Here is an 18,004-nt window from a genome sequence, read left to right as displayed (position 1 = left end):
TGTGAAGGAAGGCCAAGATTTTCTTTGAATGTTTTAACATAAGGAAACAGGAAGAGGTTACCTGATTGGAGTGGTCAATAAAAGTGAGTTTTGAGTCAAAGACGACTACCCAAATTTCTAGCCTTGTGGACTGGGAGTGGAAGGGGCTCGAGACTGTGTGGCCACCAAAAGGTGTTCCAGAAGGAGGAATCCTTAACAAATAGCACTAACTCTGTTTTTTCTGCATCCAATTTTAAGAAATTCTTCTGCATCCAATTAGCGATGCTAGTCATACTCGTTCTAAAATCTTTTGCCACTTTTTCCGGTTCTGCAGTAACCGATACCACTATTTGGGTATAAAGAATGTAGAGAAGCAACAGGATCGAGCTAGTCCAATTAATGGAGTGCTGTAGGCATTAGGCAAAGTCAGACGTATTGAAGATCCCCGAGACCCCACAAGGAAGTGATAATGGGGCAGAGATAAAATCTTCCAAAGGTACCAATTGCTCTCTGTTTGACAAAAAGAACCTGGTCAGTTTGAGAGCAGTACGGTTGATGCTTATACTTTCTAAACGGCTTACCAAAGAGAAATGGTTAACCATATCAAATGTGGCTGAAAGATCCAATAGGATCAAGGCTGCATTAATCTCCTCTATCCACAATGGATCTGTTCTCTTCAGTTACTGCCGCTAAGGTTGACAGTAGTAGGGTCTAAACTCATGTTGAGCAGGATCCAGACAGTCAGTATTTTCAAAGAAGGTGGTGATCTCCTGATTCATGGCCTTTTCTAAAATTTCATAAGGAAGAGGAAAGACCAATTTGGATCTGTAGTTCTTTACATCTGAGGGATCGAGGGAAGGAGTCTTTAGAAGGGGCAAAATAGATGCCTTTTTCCAAGCAGCTGGAAAAAAGACGGACTTGAGCACCACTGTAATAACAAAGTGAGATGAGCAGAAATGGTAGCTTAAACCGGATGGAGGGCAAGAATCTGCAGGTGCTCCACATTTCATAGTGCTGATAAGATTAGATACTTTCTCTTCAGAAAGTGGGGTGAATGTACTCATTACCAGGAAATGGTAAGTTAGTTTATTCACCGTACGTTACTCCACTGTATCTGTCCCTGAAGATTACCTGGTGTATCTTAAAATCCATCCAGGAATATTTTATTTACTGTGGAAAAAAGAATTCGGATAGTTCATCACAGCTTTTTGGCTGGGAGTTGCAAAATTTTTATAACCAAAGGATGAAAGCGATTTAACTGTGTTGAACAATAGGCTGGAACTCTTCCTCCAAAATTGCCTACATTTTCTTTTACATTTCTTGAGATCATAGGAGTACCATGACGTGAAAGGCGCAGACAGATCATTAGACTTCAATCTAAAAGGCCCTACTTGACAAACTGACTGGTAACAATGTGCAAGATGATTAGCCTTGAGTAGCTCAAGACTTTCACTGATCAGAAGTAGCTCTCACTTCAGAAAAGGTTGAAGACCCCTGTTGTAAACACTTAATATCCCCAAAATCAAATAATTTGACAAACGCAAAAAAAAAAACAGAAATGTGCTACAAAACAAAGAGTTACCGTTGGGCCAGTCCTGTAAAAGGGTGACAGTTTTCACACTTGCAACGATTGTCTAGGATAGATAGGATAGGCATGATGCAAATTGTGAAAGGGAGATGAACACACATGTTACTTCCACCCTTTGCAAGTGGGAGTTCAAATATATGGATCCATCTCACAAGGTTCTGAGTTTCCCAGAAGTGTACTGAACCCCAGACCGACCTGAGCCTTGAAGCAGCAAGAGTATATTGTAGTTACCAGACAGCCCAAGAGCTCTAGAACAAGCAGAATATACCCTCCAAGACTCCACACAAGAACAAAAAGGAGCTAGAATAGCCTAGCCCTTTTCCATGCCACCCTACCCCACAGCACTGCCACCAACCCCACCCACCACCTTAGCCCCTTTCCCCAAAACACTGCCATCATCCATTCCCACAAAACACTGGCCCTTTCTGCTTGCCTTAAAGCTACTTCCCCACACTGCAACCTACCCTCAAAACACTACATGGCTACACTGTCTGCTTCTGCCATATCACTACGCTCTATCCTGCCACCCCCACCCAAAGTGACCCCTACCCTACCATTGTCCCTATTGCCAAACACTAGCCTCTACACTCACAATTGTATCCTGAAAACACTGGACCTCCAGCACCAAAACACTAGTGAGATAAAGGTGGATGAGAAGGGGTGAGTGGGAGCCACCAAAGAAAGGCCAGAGGGCTCAACCAGGTTTTTTTTCAAGCAGTGGACGGGGCAGTGGCGCGTTTGGTGGGCCTCTTTAGAAAAATATTGGCCCACTGGGCCCGGCGTTTCACTGCATTTAAATCTTGCCTTGTCCCCGGTCCCACCACATCCCCCATGGGAGCTGGACCCCTGCATTAATATACTGCCCCCTCCAGGGACCATCATGATGGTTTGCCCATGCCCCCTTCGATTTCCTTGCCTAGGGCACCGACAGTCCTTGGCGAAGATAAGGAAGAACGAGCAAGCTGTAGGAGTGGAGGTGACAGATGCATACTGCTTCAGCATGCCAGTATAACATACCTGATATTCTTTTTGCCCCGTTCTACGACGTACAGTCTGTTCTCTCCTCTGGCTGCAGAAGATTCCAAGCTGTAGCCAGAAAGGTCCTACTCTCTGGTGGTGGAGTCCGAAGCCCTCCAGGTGAATGCAAAACAGCAGGCAGGCCGGTGAGGAGTAAATAAACAAAGAACACATCACTTGCCTGCTGCTGAGACTCCTCCTTTTATTGGCCCATTGGCGAGCGCTGGATCAATGCAAGGACAAGGTAGCATTCATTGGAATTTTTATTAAAAATGTAGACTTGTTACAAAATGGCGATTTTTTTTGCACATCGCTAAATGCTGGAGGGTCTCAATGACAATGCTCCCAAATATAATCATGCCCTGTGGGAAACAGTGGCCCAAACTCTGCCGGCGAACACAAGCTAATCAGGATAGATGTGTTGCAGCAAAGTTTGTACTCTGTTGTGACTTGGACATAGCCTATTGCTTGGGTCAGGCGATTGGCATGAGTGTAGAACTACAGTGCATTGCCATGATTGGGTCTATATGGTTCTCTAAAGATACCCGAGCATCTTTAATGAACAAGCTATTCGATGGCTCTCGCCTTTTAAGCAAGAAAGTGGACTAGGCTCTTGGGTCTGTCTGCCTCCGCCACGCAATTTCATCACAAATCTCGTCCCCTTTTGGTTACTGTAGGGTTTTTCTATACTGCCAGTGCCAGACCCTGCTGCAAACCCAACAAGTCTCCCAGTTCTTTCAAAGCCATGGCACATAAAGGCAAAGTCCGGGACATCATTCCACTGCTGCTACAACTGGTGCAGCTGCAAAACCTCTTTGTGTCCCTCCAGACACTGACTCACGCTATTGTAGGCAGTATCCAACATTTTCCCCAGTGAATTAGATTATGCCAGTGGCAGACCCCTCTCCCTATTCCACCCAGACTTAACAGTGGCGACGGATGTATTACTTCTGGGATGGGAAGGCCATATGGGAGACAGAGACTAGGGAACCCTCGTCACCAGCAGAGACCCAACTCCTCAACAAGCTGTTGGAGTTGCGAGCATTTCACTTGGTGGTGAATGTCTTCCTGTCCACCATCACAGGATGGCTGGTGCAACTTCTCACAGACAAGACAGTCAATGACGATGGTCTCATCAGGAAGAGTCACACTTGAACTTGTTTGACAGCGAGCCGAGGATTCACTGGCTGCAGTTGTTTGGTCTGACGAACGGGCGCTGGAACTGCTTAGTTGAATTTGACTTCCTCCCAGGTACGCTGCCCAGAGATACAGAAGAATCCTTACTCGGTTGTATTGAATATGGTTGAGAAGCATATTGGAGAAGCGGCGATCTACCATCCTGATGAGACCATGGTAATTAAATGGAACGGTTGAAACATTGACTATACAGGGATTATTTCATATAAATTATATCTTCTATGAATCGCCTTTGCTTAACTTGTATTGTGCAAAAGCATTTGCACCCCTGTTTCTGTGTGCAAAATGTGGATCGGACTGTTTTATCATCAAATCACTTTCATCTTGAGCACTGCGCAGTCATCACTCAACGTTTTATATATACACTTGATGCTGAGAACACAATTAGAATTTTTGGAAATGAAAAGGCCTCATCTGAATTCTAATCTTAATGAAAATGGTGAATTAATATCTGCCCAGGGCCTGCATATGTGATACAGACCTGTGAGATAATGAACTCAGACCTCTGTAGTTGTTCACAGTGCACATGGGAAGTGCTTTTATACGTCTACGCTTGTCACTTCTGGAGCAGAATGATGGCGACACTGAGCTGCATGATGTCTCCTACTGCGTGCAGCAGGACTGCTTTAAAGTTTGAGGATCCACTCTGGCATGTGGGGAATTTTCACAAGGTAAGGAATCTCCAGGTAAAGGAGTATCCACCAGAAAGAGCGTTATCGAAGGCAAGTAACTGGTTTGTTATGTTTTCCTGCTGTTGTATATTATGTATAGGGCTCCCGGTTTTCCGTATTTACACATATAAATACAGACGGAAATATTTTTTTCCTTTGTCTGTATTTGTATGTAGAAGCGGAAAAATACGAGTAAAAAAGTACATTTTGCCGCGCTGCAGCCTTTGTTCAGAGTTGCCGTGCCCTGCTCAGATTCTGGGGATTCCTTCCAGTGACGTGGATTCCTTTCAGTGACGTACTGTTGACCTATTGGCTCAGGGTCTTCAAGTGACCCTGAGCCAATCCCGGTTGTTTACAAGCATCACAGTGCGGGCGTGCTAATACCACCAGCTCCTCCGCCGTTAGCCTGCGCCAGCTCCAGCTCCTTCTATTTGCACTTTTTGGGTACGTGTATGTGCCCTTAAAAGCCGCTCCTGCCTCTCTCTGCCCTCTGCAGCCTCGGGCTCCTGCCCTCCCGCCCCCACCCACGCAGCACCAGCTGTTCTCATCCCCTTACAGAGTCATCTTAGTTACTGTGATGCAAAAAAGTAAACGTTCCTTTGTAAACCTTATGCTTCATCTGCATCCATTGCCTGGGAAATGTGTTTTAAAAAAAAATGTTGTAAGAATCCAGATCGATTCCCTTAAAAGCCGCTCCTGCCTCTCTCGGACCTCTACAGCCTCAGGCTCCGGCCCTCCCGCCCCCACCCACGTAGCACCAGCTGTTCGCATCCCCTTACAGAGTCATCTTAGTTACTGTGATGCAAAAACAAAGTAAACGTTCCTTTGTAAACAACCTAAAACGGCACAACTTAACTATCAACGTGATATGGGTAGGATTTGTGAGATATATTAACAGCGCTTAGAAACCAAGCCTACACAGAAGCGATATCGAGCAAATGACACACTTTAGCTTTCTTTTTTTCAAGTTTCTTCAATTAATGCCTCATTGCTCCATTAATCACCAGAAGCTGGAGCTGATCCCCCTTTGTGACCTTATGCTTCATCTGCATCCATTGCCTGGGAAATGTGCTTTAAACAAAAATGTTATTAGAATCAACAGATCATGTATCGATGATGGATCATTTGGATAATGTGGCAAAATTCATAACTATGCAGAAAGTGAAGCAGCCATGTAATCACATAATTCCAACTAGTAGTTCTTTGCCGTGACTTGAAAAAGACCCAATCCTGATTGATGAAGCAGTCGGTTTCTCTGTACTTGAATAAAGGGAAGCATTTTCAGAACCCCTTGTCCTCTGCTGTCTGGGAATGATTCATATTCAGGCTGCACTGAGCTGCATCTAGGCGATTTACCACTGGTAAGCCATTCAATGCAGGCGGTTGACTGGCAGCGTGGGCTCAGGGAGAGGAAGTACTACCTTAGGCTTAGGCCTCTCGAGAAACAGAACTGCAGGCTGCAATTCCCATTTTAGGAGATGCAGTTCTCTCGTTGCGTTTAGGCCCCTGTCAAGGCATTTATTTATTTATGCGTTTTTATATAGCGCAGACTTTACCCGAGGGTGTCAGAGCGCTTCACAATAGGAACAGTAACATTACAAGAGCAAATGTTACGTTACATGAGGAAAAAGTGACAATTGTGCAAGTAACACCAGTAACCAAGATACAAGATGAGGTAGCAACCGGTACGTTACAAGCCAGAAAGAGCCTCAATGTCTGCAAAGTCTCTTGAAATGCACATGTGCTTGTACTACAATGGCAACGTTTTCAGATGAATGTATTGTGTTGCCCAATAACAACCCGACACTGGCGTGCATTGTCAATTTAAATAAATGCGGAAAAATACTAGCTGTAGTGGCGTTTTTTGCGTGTGGCAAAAATAAATGTGGATAAATACAGAAAAAATGCCCAAAAAATAAATATGGATAAATACAGACGGAAATGGTCAAAAAATAAAGAGCACTGGTGTTTCTCCCCCAGTGTGGATTCTCACATGTGCAGTGAGACCAGATTTACGGCTGAAACACTTGTGGCATTCAGAGCACTGATAAGGTTTTTCTCCAGTGTGGGTTCTTATATGCTGAGTGAGACTGCGTTTTTCACTGAAACATTTCTTGCATTCAGTGCACTGATAAGGATTTTTGCCAGTGTGGGTCCAAGTATGTTTAGTGAGTCTTCTTTTGTCATAGAAACATTTCTGGCATTCAGAGCACTGATAAGGTTTTTCCCCAGTGTGGGTTCTTATATGATGAGTGAGACGGTTTTTATCACTGAAACATTTGTCACATTCAATGCACTGATAAGGTTTTTCCCCAGTGTGGGTCCTAGTATGTTTAGTGAGTAGTCCTTTGAAACAGAAAAATTTCGGACATTCAGAGCACTGATAAGGTTTTTCCCCAGTGTGGGTTTTTATGTGCACCGTGAGCCTGTTTCTGTCAATGAAACATTTCTGGCATTCAGAGCACTGATAAGGTTTTTCCCCAGTGTGGAATCTCAAATGTGCAGTTAGAAGTGATTTAAGTTTGAAATGTTTTGGGCATTCAGAGCACTGATAAGGGTTTTCCACAGAGTGGGTTAATGCATGTCGATATAGACTCCGTTTGATACTAAACCTTTTCTGGCATTCAGAGCACTGATAAGGTTTTTCCACAGTGTGGATTCTCATATGCTCAGTGAGATAAGATTTACTGCTGAAACTTTTTGGGCACACTGAGCACTGAGAGAGGTTTTTCCCAGTGTGGATTCTCATATGCTCAGTGAGATAAGATTTACTGCTGAAACTTTTTGGGCACACTGAGCACTGAGAGAGGTTTTTCCCAGTGTGGATTCTCATATGTTCAGTGAGACTAGATTTACAGCTGAAACTTTTTTGGCATTCAGAGCACTGGTAAGGTTTTTCCACACAGTGGGTTAATGCATGTCGATAAAGAAGCGCTTTGATACTAAACCTTTCCTGGCATTCAGAGCACTGATAAGGTTTTTCCCCAGTGTGGATTCTCATATGTTCAGTGAGATGAGATTTACAGCTGAAACTTTTTGGGCATTCAGAGCACTGATGCTTTTCCCCAGTGTGGATTCTCACATGCGCAGTGAGACTATATTTATGGCTGAAACATTTTTGGCATTCAGAGCACTGATAAGGTTTTTCCCCAGTGTGGATTCTTATATGCTCAGTGAGATAATATTTACTGCTGAAACTTTTTTGGCATTCAGAGCACTGAGAGAGGTTTTTCCCAGTGTGCATTCTCTCAAATTCAGTGAGATGAGATTGATGGCTGAATCTTTTTTGGCACAGGTAACTTATTTCTCCAAATTGGGTTATTTTGCTTTGATTGAGGCGGGTTTGAACACTGAATTTGTTCTCACAGCACGTGTTTTTATAAGGTGTATTCCTAGAGTTACATTTAGTTTTCTCTTGCTTATATGCCACGGTACGAGTGAACTCGATTTTAGAGTCGGGCTTGTTTAGATAATGTACAGTATTTATCTCTAAAAGAAATTGTGTGTAATCTTCTTAACACTTGAATTGAGCAAAATATGTCTGGATGCAGCCCTGTAACACCTGTCGAAATGTTTCTAGCAGATAATAGTCTTTTGGTTACAGCCTCTCCGGCAGCAACTTATTTTGTGACTGAAGTTTTTCTCAAATCTATTTGTATAGGTTCTTAGCAATGCAGGGATAAGGTGTTAGTCTGATATTTAATGATTAAACTGAGACGTACCTTTTTGCACTGGCGTAATGGCAGTAACTGAGAACATTAGAAAATGCACAGTACTATTGTGGCTCACCAGTCACAGAACATCAGTTAATTTTACCCTTTCTATGTTTGGTGTAAGGTGTAGTTCTGAAGATGAGGATTTATTTACATTAGCTATAGCGCAACAGTGCTCATTTAATCAGTTTTTACATATCACTCCTGCACAACAGAATGTTTAGGTGATTTACATAGAATTTCAGAACAGTACACATTAAAAAGGAAACAATCTGAGATGGTCATGAAAACAATAAAGTGGTGGATTTTTAAGGTTTTCGCCAGAGTGAGCAGAGTGGGTCGAGGTGTTATATCCCGAGGCAGATAGTCTCAAACTTGTGTAACTGGTTAAAAACGGTTGTTGAACAAAGGTGATTTTCCAATCTTTTGGTTGTTAACGTGTCAGCTTCGAAGTCTTCTTTCAGTGTCTTTTCTTTGATGGTTTGCAGAAGAAACATTTAGTTATATCTTTCTTTTATGCAGTGTGTGCTTCCTCTCTGGAATTACATGATGCTTTAGATCATGCGTGCTTTAGATGAACGTTATTCTGTCATGCTGAGGCAATTTGTCTTTCTGATAATATTTCAGATGAGGATGTTGTGATTGGTCTTTCTGGGATTATTTCTGATGCTGTGTGCACAGATATGACTTTGCTCTGGGTTAATGAAATGCAAAATTAGAGACTTCACTTACAGGTATAGTACTTTCCTCAGCTCATACTTCCTGGCCACACCTAGATTTTGGAAATTGTTTAAACTTAGAATGCTGGATGTCCTTCAGTTTTTCAAAATAATCCTTCTTATGGCACTAACATTCAGTTGGCTGGTGCTAAATCTTGCTTTCTTCGTCCGTAATTTCAATCATCTATAGTATTAAAATTAAATAGTTAATACATAATACATGTAAATTTCCCCAAAAATAATTTACAAGCCATATCAATGCAGAATTGCAGAATTTTGAAAATGTTGACCTGTTCTTCAGACAGAGCAGAGTGTAGAATGGTAGCCTGAGAGTACTTGGACGTAGGAGTGAGGATTTGTAGAAATTCCAACATTTTATTATGCTCACAAACGATACATGTACCCTATGGACTTGTAACATAGAATCCCAAAGCAGAAATTAAAGTCATATGGACTGGCACCAAACAGATAATTAAAAAAGAATACTATTAATTAATTTTTAATGTAGATTTTTGAGATGGGAATTTCCTCTCCACGGACAACAGGTGTTTTCCCCTGCCCTGAGTTACCAACTACTTGTATCTGGTATCCTGACTTTTGAGTTCTGGCCTCTGCCGCACGCAAATCTATTGTATGTTGCAAGGACTATGCCTAGACCTATCCCTCAACTATGGTCCACAGTATGAATCAAGGGCAATTAAATTAAGGCGTACTTTCATGTGTTAATTTTATTCCACCTGATTATCAGTTGTTAGGTTGTTTACCCCCGTTATCTGGGGATTCGCCTGTATCGTTCACCCGCCGACATCTTTGAGGGCAATCATGGCAAGGTTCTCGCTGGCATCCGCGCCTCGGTGGGCTTCTGGAAACACCTTCCACTAGCCCCCATCGGGCGAGTAGCCCTGGCAAAAATTATCATTGTCCCTCGCTTACTGTATTATTTCACCAACCTCCCGGTCGTGCCTCTCAGACGTTTTTTCCGCGAACTGGACTCGCTGCTCCGCACCCTTATATGGGGAAATGGTCGGCATAGAGTAGCCCTCGCCAAACTTCGACTATCCACCACACAGGGGGGCCTGGGTGCCCCAGACTTCGAATCGCACTTCCTAGCAGCGCAACTTCAGTGGCTCTCGTATTGGACGGCGGGAAGACATTCTGGGGAGACTCATACAGCGCACGGCCCCATCCCGGAACTCTGTCGGCTGCTGCTCGCTGGCATCAAACCCTGCCGGACCTACCCCTTGCAGGTGTCCGTGGCCCGCCAATGTATGTTGCGAATTCACCGCATGGCAACGAGGACCACTTGCTACCCCCCACGGCTGCCACTAGCGGGGTGGCCACGGGGCGTCTCCTACTTTATGAGCGCCATGGTAGGCACATGGACGGACTCGGAGGTCACGGAGGCGGAGGCACTATTTGAGGAGGGCCAGCTTCGCCCGTTCGCACAACTTATGGAGGACCTTGGCCTCCCCCCAGGGCAGTTCCTGACACATCCCCAACACATCGGCGGCTATCACCCACATGGTGATCTAACGGTCAGTGAGCCCGCGACACACCCCGTAATACACACTATCCTCTACATGGGGAGCGGAAGACACCTAGTCACTTAGTTGTACAAGTTCATCCGGGAACTTACACACAAGCCGCTACTCACTCTTAGGACGGTGTGGGAGGACGAGATTGGGAGCCAATTACATGACCGGGAGTGGGACAGAGCGCTGGAATTCCCAAAGAAGGTGTAGAGAAACGCGCGGTTCAAAAACATACAATACTACATTTTACATAGGGCTTACCAGACCCCGGCGCGCCTCCAGCGTTTCTATCCTGACACTCAGTTCTTATGCCCCAGATGTAACTCCCGGGACGCACACTTCCACCAAATGTTCTGGGACTGCCCAACCCTTCAGCCCTACTTGTCAGCCATACTTGACTCCATTAGCACCCTCACAGACCTCACCGACCTGCATTCCTGGGAGGCAGTCGCCCTGGGGACATTCCGCAGGCCAAAAAACACTCAAGGTGCAGTTCAGATATGCTGCGCTATCCTTGCTTCTACCAAAAGGAACATAGCCATGCAATGGCGCGCGCCAGTTGGACCCTCACTAGAGACGTGGGCAGGCGCGGTGAGAAAGTGGGCTGCAGCGGAAGAGGATGCCCTTCGGGAGGAGGAAGCTAAAGGTCAGCGCAAGCGTCCTATCTCCCTAGAATGGGCCACCCTATCCCACCAGTCTCTGTCAGATCACCAGCGTGATACCCCAAGCCCCTCCCAACACGCCCGCGCCCCGGACAGCATCAATGCCCTCATAGGGAGTAATCGACATGCCCCCCCCCCCATTTCCGAATCCACCCCTCCGGCCTCCGCTCTGTTCTACTCCACTCTTCCCCCCCACGATTTTTTTACTCCGTAGATGCGCTCAGTGCAATTCGCCTGCTCAGCTCCCTTGGCTCAGTCACATCCCTCTCCCCCCCCTCCCCCTCCTCCCCAGTTAGTTAATTCCCCTCCGGGGCTTTCTCTTTTCTCTCTCCCTCCCTTCGCAGGGACACTGCTCTCTTTACCAAGTTCCCTCATCCCACACATAGTCCCCCTGTTTCTTTCCCCCAAATTCTCCTTGCGCTCAAGCTACATCAGTTCTAAGCGGTCCATGCCCCTACTCCACGCGCCTGTGGAATATTGTATACATCTAACAGGCATGTCTGTACTATTGTATCACCTTTGCCGCATTATTATGTACTGTGAACATTATTTCCATTAACAAAAATCAATTAAAAAGTTTTACAAAAAACTAAAAAATCAGTTGTTAGGTTTTTCTGCACCTGGATGTATCAGGTGTAGAAAAACAGGACACCATTTTTTTCCAGACAGAAAAATTAGACTGAAAAGACGCACAAGACTCTGGGTGCAGCAGAAGCAGCCAAGACTTATCCTGTATTTTGTACTAACTGGGGGAAACCCACAATTCTTCCCTCTGTTAGAAAAGGCTTTCCACTTCCCTCCAATGCTTCACCCATATCCCCCCAACCCACCACATGCATATATCTACCACTCGCTTAAAACAAGTGGTAAATAAAAGAAGAAAAACACTATGAAATAGTGAATGGCATGTGGTTTGACAGGCAGGAGAATCTGTTCCTCGTGGCAACTACCCAGTCCATGGCGCCAAACTTGTGACTGCACGTTACTGGGGTAAATCTACCACAAAACAATTGCATGAGATTTTTCTGCCACTTCAGTACTGTGCAACTTCTAACAAGGGACTATGAGAGGTCTTGGAACGGTCCTGTGACCTGGAGGGTCACACCAAGTGTGCCTATATTTAAGGCAGAGGACTGTCATGGGTTTAACAGCTAGAGCGGTGGTGGCAATGCACCCTGTTGTAAGGATCAATAGCCTGATGAGATCTTTGCATCATGGTCAGTGGAGTGGCGTCCTACTGACACACCCATGTAATGCTCCATTTCTATACCTGTGCCCAGACTTTGCGCTAACATCAAGTGCGTGTTTAGGGTGTTGGTGTGCGTAGCATAAATGCAATGTGAGAGTGCGACAGAGTAAACCGCGACAGAGTAAACCGCGATAGAATAAACAGCATCTCCTGCCTGCCAGTTGTGTATACAGTGGGACCATCTAACCCTCTTTTATACTCTAGTTCAAAGTCCCCTGTTACCAAGTAATAATGTGCTCTACAAAGTACTCAGGTGCCTGCTGTACCACCAGTGATGGTGAGAGCCTGACAGTTTATCTAAGTTGAAGAGACATCACCTGCAGGCTGAATTACTTAATGGAGAAGCTGTGTACCTGTTCTGCAGAGCCTAGAACTGTGCCTAGAAGCCTGCCTGTCTGGTGAGAAAGGGAAGGGAGTTTGACTATCCAGCAGGAGGACAAGGCTGTCCTGGAAGAAGCAAGGTCAGACACATCCCTTTCATCTGTAGGGCGGGCCGGCAAGCCATCCAGCAGGACCAGCTAGTCTGAGGGACCCCGCTCCGCCAATACTCTCCCAACAGTTCAAGGCAGAAAATAAAACTTTACGACAACGTGATTGTTGAGGCCCAGTAGGACGATTGTGTGCTGCCAACAGCCCCGTTCAAGGTTGCACTTGTCAAATTCCTAACACAACAGGGTCTGAATCTACTGACTTCCTGGAGAGCCCGTGTTGGGCTTTTAGCTGCTGAAATTTCTGACTGAATACAGCCCTACATCCAGGACAAAAGCACTCCACAAAAGCCTGCTGGTGGGTCACTGCTCTCTCGAGTCTTGGGGCGTGCCAGTCAAGTGTCGGGAAACAGGAAAGAGACCCAGACAAGACTGACTCATCCTGTGAAAGGGTAACACGCTTACGACAGAGCATATACGCATTGGGGTGACTGGAGTGACAGAACTGCACCTATACTATATTCATGATACTCCTAAATGCCCCTTGAGGGGAAGAGGGGATCAGAACCGGATGCACCGGTCTGCAGCACATGGTAGTCTGGCATGCCTACACTATCTTTTCACCCAGACAGTCCATAAAGATGTTTTTAGAGCCGCTACGCACATAGCAGTGGGAATCACAGACCATTCGCTGGTGGAGGTGAAACTCGATGGTCTGGTTGTGGACTTCATCCTACCCCCAAGTGTTGATCCATGATGTTTAAAAGACCAGGCGTACAAAGCTCGTATGAGAGATCGAGCAGACTTCTATTTTAAGGAGAACGGGCGGCCTGCTGAATCAGCTTTCGTGCTATAGGATGAATTCAAGCCAGTGATCCTTGCGGACACGGACATTAAGGGGCCGGAAATACTGGGAGAGACTTCCTGAAGGACCTGACCCTGCCAATGCTAACGAATGAGGACCGAGACGCACTAGAGCAAGACCTGGCAGTAGACTAAATAAATAAGACAATAAGAACCTTGAAAACAGGACAAGCAACAGGGCCTAATGAGCTCCCGTTAGAATTATATACAAGCATGATGGATAAATTCAGGGAGTACCTCCAGAGTAGGTTTCCGACTGCCTGAAAATAAGGGTGTCTCCCAGAGGACCAAAGAATGTCTGAGGTGGTGGTCATCCCAAAAAAGGACGAACCAGCAACTGAGTTTGGGTCTTCTAGACCTCTCTACCTGCTTAATTTTGAGACTAAGGTCCTTGCGTAAGCCCTGGTGATCTGCCTGCGGATATTAATTACAACAGTGGTTCATCCTGATCAACCGGGCTTTATGTCACACCAGGGAACGCGCTTAACTTTCCGACACCTTAATGGCATACCACATGCAACAGGGGATTCCTTTGCTGAACCAGTGGCGCTGCTGTTAAGCTCTTGTATGTGGCCCCTCTAGCGTGAATGCACGTCAATAATACAGTCTCCCGAGTCTTTGCCGTCCGACATGGATGCTCCTTGCCTCCTATGCTCTTCACACGTGCGTGGGTTCGCCAGGACCTCTCATATGGTGTATTCCAGTTGATCAGGAGTGGGATGCGAGAATCTCCCTCTACGTTGACGTTTTGCTGTAGGACACGTATTCAGCCTTCTCGAGTGAACGAATCCTACACATTTTTACCATATTTAGAGATTATTCAGGATAGAAGATCAATTGGAAGAAGTCCTTAATATTCCTGCTGGAATCAGGGACCCTGCGGCTGCACTCTAGGTGCACAGTTCTTGTGGCACTACATGGCTTTAAATATTTAGGCGTGGGCGTGGCCAAGATGGTGGCGAGGCAGGATGATTCGCTCCTACGACAGCTGGGAAGCGCCAAAATCGGTGGCGGAGACCCGTCTGTCCCTACCTACCGTCGGTGGACTGATGACTGGCAGCGGGGGCCAAATACGGGCCGAAGAGATGCGAGTCCAGCGGCTGCATCACCAACGTGGCAGAAGCCTAACAACAGGGGCAGCCCGTGACGGAGACCGCAGAGGCCAGCTCTCAACACCGCGGCCTCTGCCCGCCTCGGCCATCTGCTGCACGGCGGGGGCCGCATTCCTAGTCGAGGTCCCGTGGAACCCGTGGAGCCGGAGATTGGGAGCACAACACCCCTTGCGACACCTGGACCTGTGGAGCTGGGCCGGATTGGAGCCTATCACTAAGGCATTCCTAAAATCGCTCTTCAACACTCTCAGGGCTGACATACTGACAGTGAAGACGGATCTGAAGGCTGAGATGTGGGAAATACGCAGAGACGTAGATGAGGTGGGGGAGCGGGTCGCAACGCTGGATACCAAGCACGACTCCACCACGATGGAGGTGATAATGCTCCAACAGGAGATACTGAGGCTCCAAGATCAATAGCTGGATCTCCAAACGCACGTGGAGGACCTCGAGAACAGATCGCGTCGACACAACATCCGGATCCCAGGGGTAAAGATGACGGAAGATACCAAAGATCTCTTTGCCTTCACACAGGGCCTCTTCCGCCATATCGTGGCTGTTGCTCAGGATGTGGAAATTGTCTTAGATAGAGCACACAGAGTCGGACCCCCGGGGGCGCCCAACAACACCCCGGCGGACATTTTAGTATGCCTGCGGGACTTCAAAACCAAGGAAGCCATTCTAAAAAAGGCGAGAACCCTCCACCCTCTCTCCTATCAAGGTCACTCTCCTGTGCTGTACCAGGACCTAGCCCTAGTCACCCTAAAGCGCCGCAGGCAATTCCGCCTGGTGACGGACCACCTTAGACAACACAACATCACCTACTCCTGGTGGCACCCATTCCGTCTCATCTTCCGCTTTGATGGCAAGCTTCACCAGATGCGCTCTCTCACAGAGTCCTGTCAGCTGCTGGGCCGGACGGTGCCGGATGATGAGGACGATGATAGGCACAACGGCAGCCCTGGGCCCGAGATCACACCCTCAGGATGGCATAACCATAGTTGGAGGCGGTGAGTCCGAAAGCCGAATAAGGCAGATGTTGTGAGGGGGCAACAGGAGGCCCTTGCCTCCGCAGCCGATGCCCTGGACAGAACGAAACCTGGCACAGAGTAAGACACTTGCCATTATGTACCCTTGCTGCGATACTCTGATTTCTGGCGGATGGCGGGGGGACCTGGTCCTCTCCCCTTGGTCACGTTATGAGCCCTCACTCAACGACTGCCCGGCTCCTCCGGGTTGGTGGACTATACCCTAGAGACTGGGCTTTTCCTGCATTTTTGAACTTTTTGTTGTTGGCTGAGACATTAGTGCTACTGGAACTGTCTGTTTTTTTTTTTTTTATGTTGGGTTTGGGTTTCCTCGTCCAACTCCCCTGGGTGCCCTTAACGAACTGTTCTGTTCTATACCGCCGGCCACTTTACGTTCCCTTCCACCTTAATAGGTTAGTGGCTGCACAACATGCCCAGCGCCATGCATTGCGTTTTTCCTCGATCCCAGATCTCTTATGGCGCACAATTCTCTTAAAGTCCTTACCCTTAACGTGCGTGGCCTGAAAAACCCAATCAATCGCAGGGCTATACTACATTACCTTGAGCATTCTAAGGCGGATATATGCTTACTCCAAGAGACCCACCTCCTCTCCAAAGATCATCACAGATTGAAGGCTAGGGCATTCCCCATCCAGTTGTTCTCCTCCAACACCACAAAATCAGCAGGGGTGGCCATCCTAGTCTCCCGATCTTTCTAGGGGAGGGTGCTACAGAAGCAAGCAGAGCTCAGGGGTCGCTTACTGACATACCAGTTTTTGTTGGGGGACACAACCTTTGTCATAGGATCTATTTATGCACCTAACGAGAGGCAGATGATGTTCCTTCTCAAGGCTATAAGGGAGGCGGCTGCTGCCGCAGATAGGCATTTGCCGATTGGGGTAGACCTCAAAGTTGTTTTTGACAATGATCTAGATCGCTCCTGCCAGAGGACGACCCAAGCCGGGGTCTTCCTGCCTTCAGGCCAAGCATTGCTTCAGGAACTGGGATTATCTGACCTTTGGTGACATTCCCACCCCCGCACTCGTAGCTACACCTTTTACTCAGGGGCGCACACAACCTATGCACGCCTGGACTATCTTATAGGCTCCTCCTCCCTCCTGACCCATATCACCAACATTGATATTTGGACGGCCTCTCTCTTGGATCATTCCCCTGTCCTGGCCAATTTTCACCTCCCTTGTTCACCGCGCCCCCTCAGACACTGGCGCTTGCGTGACACGCTGCTGCAGCTCCCACCTGTACTGACTCAAATCCAGAAAGCCATCACAGATTTTCATTCCGTCAACGATACTCCGGACACTTCCCTAGCTAAGCAGTGGGGGGCCCTAAAGGCAGTCCTCCAGGGGCAATTCATAGCGATCTCTTCGGCTCAAAATCAAAATAGGGAACGTAAGAGAGCGGAACTCACCCAGAGAGTCTCAGACCTTGAGCAGCTACATCAGAGAACAGGGGCGGCCAGAGCATGGCGCCAGCTTTGCCTAGAGAGAAAACAACTTGTAGCCCTAGATCAAGATAATATTTCAAAACAACAACGGTCCCATTACAAAGGACAAAATAGTTACAAATGAATATAGACCAAAGAGTAGCTATATTAGGGTGACATGTCCAGCCGGACAGAGGTCTAATTTTTACTGATGCATAAGTTGGGGTAAAAAATTCTCACATTTGTACAAGAACGGGCACAAGCCTGCACCCAATTTTACAGACAAATAGTGAACACAAAGAGACAAGCAAAGGGCTTGTAGGCAAAAACTGCAAGTTCTGTTACACTGTTGTCATCACAGTATTAAAATGTAGTACATAACATTAAGAGACACCTTTACACTCAAAGAAAAAAAAAATATACTGTTGTTTAAGGTGTAACTACTTGTCGACGGCGTTTCAATTCCTATTAGAATTCACGAATCATCATCAGGACACATATATACATGCCTAACATTCATATAGCCTCAATTGCCTATAGGGAGGAAAGGGAAGGAAAATACATCAGGGATACATTAAGAAAGACATAAAGGAATTAGTGTGTGTAGGAAATGGGATCCCTGTCCGGCCAAGGCGTGCGCCAAGGCCAGGCAGAAACCACCATCCCCCGCTAGGGTAAGGAAGGTACCCGCCAGGACAACCCCTGCTCACCCCCTGGGTAGCTTGGCACGAGCAGTCAGGCCTATCTCGGAGGCGAAGTGTAAAGTATTTGCGCACGCACCCACCAGCAGCAACATCCAGG

General features: G+C 46.7%; 1 protein-coding gene and 1 long non-coding RNA gene across 2 annotated transcripts in view; both read right to left on the bottom strand.

Annotated features, from left to right (window-relative positions):
- Positions 1 to 7,328, bottom strand: part of LOC144806413 (uncharacterized) — a 206,051-nt gene extending 198,723 nt beyond the window's left edge. Inside the window, exons 1-2 of the mRNA XM_078672774.1 lie at positions 7,309 to 7,328; positions 6,469 to 6,884 (exon numbers count right to left, since the gene is read on the bottom strand). Of these exons, the coding sequence (XP_078528900.1) occupies positions 6,469 to 6,884; positions 7,309 to 7,328 (436 nt within the window). The remainder of the gene's footprint in view (positions 1 to 6,468; positions 6,885 to 7,308) is intronic.
- Positions 7,329 to 8,940: 1,612 nt separating this feature from the next.
- The window catches only part of LOC144806398 (uncharacterized), a 71,792-nt gene continuing 62,728 nt past the window's right edge, over positions 8,941 to 18,004 (bottom strand). Inside the window, exon 4 of the long non-coding RNA XR_013605793.1 lies at positions 8,941 to 9,068. This is a non-coding gene — a long non-coding RNA (uncharacterized LOC144806398). The remainder of the gene's footprint in view (positions 9,069 to 18,004) is intronic.

Source organism: Lissotriton helveticus (genome assembly GCF_964261635.1).
Source record: "Lissotriton helveticus chromosome 1_1 unlocalized genomic scaffold, aLisHel1.1 SUPER_1_unloc_7, whole genome shotgun sequence".
NCBI lineage: Eukaryota > Metazoa > Chordata > Amphibia > Caudata > Salamandridae > Lissotriton > Lissotriton helveticus.
This window is presented reverse-complemented; position numbering and strand designations above follow the sequence as displayed.